Here is a 10,946-nt window from a genome sequence, read left to right as displayed (position 1 = left end):
TCAGTTGACGACTCGAGGAGAATAGTCAGCAAGTGGAAAAACTCTCGCCCAATCGTATCGGAAAGCTGTGGTCCAGCAAATTCGAGGTCGACGAGATAGTGCACTTTGATAATCGAAGATTGCTCGGCTGCCATATTCCCACGAGCCGTGCGTACACGCTTAAAAGCAGAAGATAGCATCGGAATGACGTGGAGCCGAGAGCTGGGAATATTTCCAGTGCACTGAAGCAAACGAACGAATGTCTTCAGCCCTTGTAGACGCATTTTCCCGCGATGTTGGTGTACAAGCAGGACTTCTCGCATTTGGTCTTCGGGGTGTCGAGAAAGACCTTCTGTGTCTTGATTGGGAGCCACCAGGTTCGTGCTTGACTGTTGAATGAATGAAAAGATATCCGCATGTATCTGCTCATCTTCTTCTTCCATCACTTCAACCGACTTCGTCTCCATCAGTTTGTTAAGCTGACGAGTAAATCGCTTTTTTTCGGGTTCTTTGTCTGGCGTTTCAGCCGATCCACTTTGAGACGCTTTCGCGAAATCTGTCGTTCATACAACTGGTATGTGAGATGCCATAGCACAAATCTCAGCAATAGTGATGTCTTACCGTAGGTAGTAGCCATCGAAATTCCAGGAAGAAGTCTCATTGGAGAGGAAGCTGGTGAGGTGGATTGGATTGGCGCAGGTGACAACTGAAGTAGAACAAGTGCTTTGCGGATAATAGGCTCGCATACAGCGTTATACAGCGCCTGTTGTCGCTCTTTAACTCCCATGTCAGGAGAAAACCCGCTAGGTGCCCCTGTCTCACTGTGGCACAACACTTATAACTTAGAAAGTGCAAAAAATGGTAAGGTTGACGGAAGTATAGCTTACGTGACGACTGCAGCTAGTTTCTGCTGTTCTCTCACGATCCTAAGAACAAAACAAGTTAGCTTGACTTTCTATGATCGGTAAATACAAAACCATCCGAGTCATTTACCAACGACGCAATTGAAGTGCAGCCTTCCAGGCATCAACCACCGTTTCAGCTAATCTCCCTTGGTTTGAAATGGGTTCTGTCGTGTAGGAGATGTTGGTGTGTTTCAAGAGAGCAGCGAATGTCGCACGGACCGCACGGTCGACCGCCTCGATCCCACCACTTTTTTCAAGTGTTGCCTCCACACTGTCTTGTCTCTTTAGCCTCGCCGCTCGGAGCTGAGGATTTCCGCCACCCGGAGCCGATCCAGGATCCAGAGCATTGCGTACTTTATCCAAGAGCTTTTTGCCGTTGCCGACATTTTCAACCACTTGTAGAAGAAGGGTTTCGTTCCTACCGACCTCATTGTTGCTGGTATCTATATCAGGCCATGTTTCGTCTAATCCACCACGGAATAATGGGGATTGCAGCCATTTCTCGCTGACAACGCCACCATCAAGCTCACCACCGAGTATCAAAGTAGCGGCGTAGTGGCTCCCGACCCACACTACTACCTTTTGAAGATCCTTAAGCCACTCGCTGCTGTCTTCAATGGCTTTGTCCGAGCAACGTGTACTACTAGAAAGAGAGCTCTTTACAAGTGACTGTGGCGCTGGGGGCGGACCTGCAGTCGCTCCTGGAGTAGGTGGTAGACCCTCGCTCACAGGATACAAATGCTGCGAGAGAAGAGTTCGACTGGGCAGGAAAGAGATTCTACTTGAATCATATTCCACTAAAGGTTCAGGACCAGACTTCACCAGCAAGGAATCGGTTCCGAAAAGCTTTGCAAGGTCCGACGGGATAGTTACGCGTCGGATCTCCTCATTCTGGGTTAGTTCCTTTACTTTCCAAGACGTGTAGCCCTTCGCATGGGTTATTTTGTCCCACAAGCTTTTCAAAATCTGACCGTACGTGACAGAAGACTTAGTGTTGCTCTGGTTCAAAAGACAAGTTGTGAGTTCTTGTGAAACAGATACAACCGCTGTATCCACGAAGTCAGTCTCCGCGCAGTTGTTGAACGCAGGACGGACATCCACTGCTACACCAGATGGCTGCAAATGACCTTGCTTGCTCAGGATCACAAGAGTAGCGTGAAGTTTCGACGAGAGAGCTTCCAACTGAGGCCAAAATGGATCCAGTAAAGCAGGGAGTGCTTCACGAACGGAAGGTAAAGAAAAAACACTCAGCAGCAAAAATGGCAGCAATTTTCCCGAAAAACTGCGCTGAATGGCAATGGGAAGAAGGTGACTGTGATCGAGTTTCATCGAGCTGCATTGATCAAGACACTCCGAGATGAATCCCACCAGCTTTGCGCATACCGATTCAATGATCACCCAGCCTCGTTGTGTTGAGCACTCGCACCAGAATATCGCCGCACGCAGCATAATGTTGAGGCAGTTAAACTCGTGGCTAGTTTCAATGGCTTCTAAGCTCTGCAAGAGCTTAGTCATATCTTCTGACGAGTGAGCCATCGCATCCTTGGTCTGCGCCCAAAGTGAATCCAGCAAAGTGCCCATGAATGTGATTACACTTTCGGAAACAACCTCGTCGGATAAACCATCCACTGTGAATAGCACGTTAGGATCGGTTATCAACTGGAACAACATTTTTGCAGACGTGAAGGACGGCACAAGCATCGGAACCAATAGTTTCTGAGCTGGCGTCATCTCCTCTTCAGAGTTCTGGTTGGTTACCATTAGGCGATTCATAACTTGCAGTCGATCCAAAAAGGATGGAAACAAGGTCGGGAATCCGTGATAGATTGCCGATGCGGTTTCGTGTTTTATCGCGTGGTAGAACCAAAGAGCCTCCCCAGACAACGGCGTCTCGGGAACGTGGTCCGCAATCGTGAAGAGCGCATCTCGAATCAAAATCAGAACTCCCCCAGGTTGATATGATGTTGCTGGTAATCCGATTTCGGAGCCGTCCAAACAACTGCGCGCAAACTACAAAAGAATCAGTGTAAGACGATTAGATGGAGATTCAATAGGAGGTTAAAAAGATGCGACACTAATGTCCGTACCTCAAAGAAGTTTAGCTTAAGAAGTCGTATGGTGACGAGCATCGGATATAAGACGTGCGTGACCGGTGATGTAGAGTTGGACTTCTCATCGGGTGCGTCCATGCCGAAGAAGCGAGTCGTTATATTTTCCAGCAGTGCATATAGTGCCGAGAAAGTCGCCTCCTTGGGGTCTATACAGAGTGAACGGTACAGGCACCGGGACAGCTGAACGGAATCTGCTTCTTCTGTCGGGACGTCGTTTCCAGCTAAGCGATCCAAATGAGATAGCAAGCATACAGCAGAGTCTAGAGCCTCCGCTGCACAATGTTGACTTGATCTGTTAGTAGCCCCACACCTCGAACGAAGGGCACTAAGTACATGCGCCGATTTCCCATTCGTCGAAATGGTTTTCGTGATATCAAGATTGTATGAGCCGGACGTGTTTCCGGAACAAACTTTTCGGACTGTGCTGCAACAGGAAACTTGTCCTTTAGCACTTTCACGTCCCCCATAAAGGAATAGATCTCCGCAGTTAGAGGTAGATGACTCAAGATGGGTCATGCTGGGTAAGGCTGTGACAGCTCCCGGTCGAACAAACAGAGCTGCCGAGCAACATCCGTCCAGGTCTGATTGGGTGTTCACCTCAACTTGGCTCCACTTTTGTGAAGACACGGAGAAGTACCACATATCACACAAGACAGTATTGGTCTGACTGACACCTCCGAATACCCAAATGTTTCCGTAGTCAGAGCACATACTGTAAGTTACTCTTCCATCAGGAAGCATCGAGTGAGTTTCAGTTCTAGTTAGACTTCCAGCTACGTCTTTCAAAGCACCAATGTTATCGTCATGACACAAGTGCCAGATACGATCAAACGTGTTGTACCGCCAGAGATCGGATCGAAACTTGTCTTCACGATCCTTCCCACCAAAGACGTACACGGACTCGCCAATTACAGCAGAGGAGCATCCCGTTCGTGAGCCAGGGTCAAGTGATACCGAACTCGGCAAACGCGACCAAGTGAAATCATCGAGAGATAAGTACCAGACGTCCCCGAGAATCTCGTCGTCGACCGACTTGCCACCGTACATAAAGACGATTGTATCCAAGCGAGCATAAATTGTTGCAGCTGTGTGGAATGCACGTGACTGGGGTAGAGCGGTCGCAGCGCCAATCGCAGCTTGAATCAGTGTCCATGTTGGCATCGATCCGTCTGCGTTTTTCAAAGTGGAGCACTTGTACAGATCCATGTGCCGCGACGCCGCACAATCCTTCTCGCCTCCAAGAACAAGAATGTGATTGTCGTCAACGGCAACCACTTGATGGTGGCAGATTTCAATCGGAAAATCGGTCCATCTTTCCCAGAGTTTTGCAGTAATGTCATACATCCACACTTGGTTCGTCGGTTCGTTTGGTTGAGACAGCGAGGACTCGTTACGAATCATCCCGCCAACAACAAATAGCTTATCACCGATCATGACTGAGGAGGAACCTTCTAGCGGTGGAGGCTCGATCGAGAAACCTCCAGTTGTGTGATCTTCAGGTGGCTGAATCACTGCACTAGATGAAGGCAGCTGTACTGCACGTGATACGCTCTCAAAGTCGTGGCCAACTGCAGGATAAGCAAAGGGTTGGTGTCCAAGGTTCACGCGAATAATCTCGCCTCTCTCAAGACTGATTCCAGGCATCATACCGGATCGTTTGTCGTCTTCAGAGCATTTAAATTCAGAGTAGGCGACACCCAAATTCACTCCGTTGCGGAAAAAAGTCATCTCCTGCGTGGTTAAGTCGAGCAAGCACCCAATGACATCCCCAGCTCTCCACTTCTCTCCGTAGGAAGACGATCCACTGTTCCAACGGCGCTGGCGATTCCCATCGTATGACCACGAGTGATTGTGGTCACCGACTCCTTCTCCCTGATCGGAGCTCCCCTGAAAGTAGCCATCGATCCACCCCACTTGAATCAACCCACTGGTGACCACTTCTACCTCGTAGAACCATTTCCCTCGGAACAGCGATACACCTATCGTGGAAATAGAACCAAAGTTGCTTAAACCCTCGATCTCTCCGGAGCGGTCGATATCAACACGACCGCAAACTGAAATGACACAAGATTGTTCCAGCATAATCGAGTCGCTTTCATCGTTGTCACGTTTCCTTTCCACAATTAATGAGGTCGTATAGAAGCCAGCAGCGACGTCCACACAGCGACGAGAGTTCTTTTCCGGTCGCACCTTTAAGGGAACAGGAAGTAAGGCATCAGCGCTGCCACGATTTCCAAGCTGCCCTTTATTGTTCCGCCCGAAGACGAATACTTGTCCTTGTTCGGAAAGTAGAACAGTGTGGTAGCATCCGCATGTTGCTCGAACCATCCTAGTGTTGGCAGATAATGCCACGACATTCGGCACATTCTGGTGAACCTTGTTTCCGATTCCTAGCTGGCCATAGTCGTTACGACCAAATGAAAAAGTTCGGCCGCTATTGGTAACAACCACCGAGTGGTAGTAGCCGCTAGCGACATAAGACACCATTTCATTTGGAAGAGACACAAGCGAAGCCACCTTGATCTGCCGATTGTGGCCTAAACCCAATTGGCCGTAGTCGTTCTTGCCGCAGGCGAACAGCCCCCCTGTTGCTGTGCAAATGATTGTGTGGTACAATCCGCAAGCTACCATGGATATCTCAGTGCCCTCAAAGCCCTTCACAAGCTGCGGAGTCGACTGATGCTGCGTGTGGTCGAGTCCAAGCTGACCACAATCGTTCATGCCAAATGCATAGAGCTCCCCCGAGTCCGTGATGACCGCACTGTGATGATAGCTCACAGACGCGTATCTCAATTTCTTGTCCTTTAGCGACTCAATCAGTTTTGGGACGTGGACTTTGGTCGTCAGATTTTCATGGCCCAATTGTCCTCGATCGTTGTACCCCCAGGAGTACGCGAGTCCCGAGTCGGTCAGCGCGATCATGTGTTCACATCCGTTGCTCGCAGCAATAAACTTCACACGTTGGGAACGCAAAGCCTGTACAGGTCGCAGCATCATCACGCGCTCATCAAAGTGACCCTGACCGCACTGTCCGCTTTTGTTGAGCCCACAGGTGAGCACAACTCCATCGTTTGTAAGAACCGCCAGTGTCTCGTTGCCACTAGCCACTTGACGAATGTCGTCCCACCCGCAAAGCGATATACTGGTAAGCTGATGCCGCTCAATATCATCTCCTGTTCCTAATTCTCCATATGAGTTCTGTCCGCAACTGTAAAGTTCCCCTGAAGCCTCGCACTTCCCGTACATTGGCTGTTCTTTGAGTGCAGCGAGTTTACATATCGAAGTGTCCAAATTTACCGAGCTCGTTGCTGGTTGCTTCATAAGCCACAGTACCACGAAGAGCATGGTTGCAAGCGAGCCGCGCGCCAGTCCCACCTCCACCAAAGTCTCAATCGTGCGAGCTCCCATGTCTTCGGTCGATTCTTCGGCTGTATGATAAGCAAGGTCGCCTAGACAATCGCTGAGAAGATTGAATGCCGACGACGCGGACGGTGCGAGGTACATACTGTCCGAATAAGCTGTTGGCTTCAGAGGCTTGAGGTTATCCTTGATCATCTGGAGTGCTTGCTCGTATTGTTCTGGGTTGTTCTTACGCGTAGCCTTAAGCAGCATCACGACCAGATCCCAGCCCATTGTCAGACAGGTTTGCGTCGGTATTGGCAGTGGCGGCGGCGACACTTTGCTCAGTGACATGGCGTGCGCTCTAGCAGCCACAAGTCGCTGTTCGTGACGGTGTTTTTCTTTCTTGGTCATCTGGTATACAGACTGCAAGTTCTTCACGTAGGTGGCCACGCGGGCGTCGAACACTCCAGGCATCGTCTCGCCAGCGTCCCGTTTGGCGTCAGGGCGTGCTAGGTCGCGTCCGTCGTGCATCGGCAGCCCTGCCAGCTGGGAGATATGCTGGAATAACTCGTCTACGGAGTCTACGGGGTTTATTAGCTCCTTCATCTGTTGCTCCGGACTGCGCGTCAGCAGACGTCCGGATACTTCACTCTCTGTTGGTAGTAGACACATTACATTGAGACAATAAACTAATTAAAAATAATGTGCTTTTCAACGATCACCTCTTGGGAGGTAGCGCAGCGCATCGCCGAACTCGAGGATCTTATCCATTGCGTCTTTAACGTCTTCCACGTCACCAGCCTTGAGGACGTCGCAGAGCGGCACGTACGGCGCTTGTAGAGGGCGCAGCTTCGCGCGTTCGCCCGGCGGCTGCGTCACCGCGGCCGGATGTGAGACCTGCTGCCCCATGGCCTCGGCTTAGGTGCTAAAGCTGTTTTGTCTGCTGTGTCTACTGTTGGTTTCTCCGCTCAACTCGACCAGTGAGCTAAAATCGACCGGGTGCAACCGCTGCCAGCGGCAGCGACTCTTCCCGACATCTGGATCTTGTGTGGCCAACCTAGATTAACCAAAAACAAATGAAAGCTTTTGACCAATCATATACCACTGGTTGTGAGGCTTGAACTTTAACAGGAATGGGGCTCTTTCGCAAGCGAGGCAGCAAGCTTCTGGTAAGCAGATAGACTCACGTAGCCGGCAACTTCACCGAGCGAACTATGTCGTCTTCAAACTGTCATATTCATATTCAAACCGATTAATATGCTCACAAAATGCAAACTACTTGTATTTCCAAACAAAGCGTTCGATTACAATGTCATGTTTTCAAAGCAAAGAAAAAAAGAATACATGTAGCTCGACGACGACCACGAAGTGTTACCAAAAGCCCCTCGCTGTTTAGTAGAAGTATAGCTCTTAGCTTTGCTGGTTTATCTTATCGTATATGGTGTCTTACCGATACATGAACGGGCAAATCAAATACCCGGTTTTCGCCTGATTGGCATGGACCCCTAATGTCAATAAAAGCTTTTTATCCAGCTCCTGCCTACTTCCCAGCCGCAGCATCTACCTGAATACTTGGAAGATAATCTATAGAGCGGTGCAAACTGGAGCCTGCTTAAGCTGCAACATTTAATGGTTTTACATGACTGAGCAGCCAAACCACGACTCATCAGAGTCTTTCGCAGTCACGCCTTTCGTATCGTTGTCCAAGTGCTTCATTGCAGAGGCGATATTAGTTTCGAAATAGGGGTGCCACACATGGTCGTACAGGAACCGAGCAGTAAATGACAGGTCTCCTTTGTACGCTTTGGCTACCTTGACACCTCCCCAGACGCGACTCCGCTCAACGATCCATGGTACCATTACACGCTTCGGCTTGGTCGCACGGAAGATCCGTGGCATGACATATCGCTGAAAGGCCTTCTCTGAAAATGCGAGCTCGATAGCTGGGCTTGAAGGCCTCTTCTTCTAGTGATAGCACGTTAAAGAGTAGATGATTAAGTCGACGGATATCGTCCTTGCAGCATGCCCAGCCGAGTTTGCCACGAATCTGCGGACGACGCAGCGGAGAATACCAAGTCGTCTTCCTGAGCAATAATCACATCCATCAGTGCGTAAATGGCTTGATACAACGCAACAATATCGCGTTTTTCGACGAACTTGATGACGACAAGCGGGAGGAGCACCGTCGACTTGACCTCGTGCTGGTTTCGTACGAACTCGACGAAGTGCAGCTTGAACCAACCGAAAAACTCGCGCACATTCATATTCATGGGCGATTGCTGGTCACGACTGCGCTCCAAGAAGCGATCGATTACGTATAAAGCATGACGGACAGGCTCGTGCAGTCCTAGCAAAAACTGCGAGTTCCAGCTCATGTCCACTTCGTCGTTGCGCGTCAACACGTTTGAGAACACCACCTTTTCACCTTTCCTGACCGGTCCGGAGACTGGAGTACTCAATACATTAGCAAAATCATCCAGCGACAGTTCTCGTCGGAGTGTATCGGCATCCATTCGCAATGGACCGAGGCTCAGGATGGTGGACGGTGTGACCACAGACGAACCTTCCTCGCTGCTGTGCTCGGAAATGGGTGTCGATAGGTTGCTGGCACTCTGTTGGGTCTTGCTCAGCAGCGCAGTCTTGGAAGCTAGGACGTTGTGTTGCGACTCGGGCGACGCCCAAATATTGAAGACCTCTGTTTTGGTTGAGCCTTCGTAGCCACTCTTGTAGTCAATCGTCGTCAACACATGAGCAACTTGACTAATGTCCACGAGTTGCGAAGACATCTTTGTAGGGGGCACATCAGGTGGAGTCCAGATATTCGAATAGAAGACAGTCTCGTCGCTCGGAAGGCGGCGCGGTTTCTTGGCGCGTTCGCTCTTGGACACCATTGCCAATCGGCTTTTCACGAGAGGTTTGCGTTTGGGGTGGGCTACAGGCTTCATAGCCCGGCTGCGAGGCAGAACAGGATCCTCTCGGTGTACGGGTTTGCGCGCCAGGTACTCTCTGCCAAGTATGTCGGTTTGTACTTGAATCGGCATGGTCGTCTCCTCCCTTTTTTGTCTTTATACACCCGCTTCTCTCTCCCTTGACTCGATTGAGGGCAAACAATCCACCAGATGCCGCTATGCTTACGTAGCTAGTATTGCACTCAATGCTGCCGCTCGAATACGGCGAGATTCTCCTGAGTGGGGGAAGACAGATGGGAGAAGACGCGTTAACGAGGGAATCACAGTGAGAACAGCGCGTTAATAGTCGCAGCTTCGTGAGTGCTACAGCGCTTGTCAATTAAAAACATGTGCGGCCACCAACCTGTCTCGACAAGCCGTTACTGCGGTTTCGCTCTTGATTGAAGAATGAGGAATTTTGGTCATAGCGGCAGAGAGACAAACGCGGCTTGGGGTTAACATATTTCACACAGTGCGGAGACTTGCAAGTCTCAATCCAGCCGCCAGCTGGGATGGCAACACCATGTCTCCGGTTTCCAGAGAGCGGTCACAAGGGCGCTCGGCGAGCGGCTCGCTGCCAGGCAACCCACAAGAAACAGACCCCATACGGTAAAGTGTGCAGTAACGCATTGGACCGAACACGGGGCGGCAGCGAACTTCAGGCTGCCTCGGTTTTAGGGCAAAACTTCATTATTAATATTCAAGTTTTTCTACAGCTCTGTAAAAAGCTGGGCGCAAGGCTTATCGAAGGCTGAAGAACTGCGAAGGCATCGATTAGTTACACGAGGTTTTACATTCTTCAGGCCTGCTCCGCTGTTTTGCAGTTGTAAAATACTCGAATTTGATCGCAGTTCACAATATCGTCAGAGGACCGAAAACAAAATGCAAAATTTATGGTTTTGCATACAGCTACCGTATTTAAGCTAGCTTTCAAATGGTCTGTATATTACCTAAGGAAAATAGTCTAAAAACGTCACTTGCTGCTCACATTTCCGGGATAAAATAAAGGCGAGTTTTTCGAATGTCTTCTCCTCTTCTATGAATTATTGGCCTTGTGACACAGCAGCTAGTACTTCCGAGCGTGTTTTCTGGAGTCACCCAAAATTGCGTGCGTTATGCAAGTCTAGCGTATGTTATACCGTCTGATGCTGCTGCAGGAGAATGGAGTCTTTTGACCATGTCCATCGTGTTGTCGACTGTGCTACACTTGCTACTGCTGTCTAAAGCAAAAGGTTGATGGGTGAAGCCGCTGAACAGTGTCATTTACTGGTTGTGGACGGATAAGGTTTAAACTTGTGTATGTATTGATGTTCTACAGGTCGCGACTATAGCAGGTAACGAGAATGGCCTTAGTGGCTGCGATGAACCGAAAATTGTGATCGTCAAAGTCAACCTAAATCAAGTGTTTACATGTTCTGATGTCAACGTCACGCGCTTAATGTGATACGCTTGCCAGGTTGTATGCACCATATCGGAGTACGGAAAACAAAGGAGATGTTACACAATGTAAAAAACAAAGTAATTTTAGATATTAGAACGTTTGTTTTCATATAGTGCAAAATATGACATCCATGCTATCTCAGCCTCCGCGAAGCTCTCGTTTATTGAATGGCACGCCTAGCCCGTGATTCTTACTTCGATCCATGAGATCAAAGACGCGC

General features: G+C 49.5%; 2 protein-coding genes across 2 annotated transcripts; both read right to left on the bottom strand.

Annotated features, from left to right (window-relative positions):
* Positions 1–244: 244 nt before the first annotated feature.
* Positions 245–7,246, bottom strand: PITG_03432 (uncharacterized protein; the record flags this gene model as incomplete). Its single annotated transcript, XM_002906453.1, has 8 exons — positions 245–368; positions 867–905; positions 973–1,766; positions 2,268–2,894; positions 2,972–3,216; positions 3,248–3,267; positions 3,891–6,990; positions 7,060–7,246. The coding sequence occupies 8 exons, from the start codon at positions 7,244–7,246 to the stop codon at positions 245–247; spliced, it is 5,136 nt and encodes a 1,711-aa protein (XP_002906499.1).
* A 601-nt stretch (positions 7,247–7,847) lies between these two features.
* Positions 7,848–9,673, bottom strand: PITG_03431 (uncharacterized protein; the record flags this gene model as incomplete). The annotated part of the gene is made up of 3 exons (XM_002906452.1): positions 7,848–8,962; positions 9,005–9,521; positions 9,650–9,673. The coding sequence occupies 2 exons, from the start codon at positions 9,376–9,378 to the stop codon at positions 8,332–8,334; spliced, it is 1,005 nt and encodes a 334-aa protein (XP_002906498.1).
* Positions 9,674–10,946: the final 1,273 nt, after the last annotated feature.

Source organism: Phytophthora infestans, genomic scaffold (assembly GCF_000142945.1).
Source record: "Phytophthora infestans T30-4 supercont1.4 genomic scaffold, whole genome shotgun sequence".
NCBI lineage: Eukaryota > Oomycota > Peronosporomycetes > Peronosporales > Peronosporaceae > Phytophthora > Phytophthora infestans.
The sequence above is the reverse complement of the archived record's forward strand: the minus strand, read 5'-3'. Positions and strand labels throughout refer to the sequence as shown.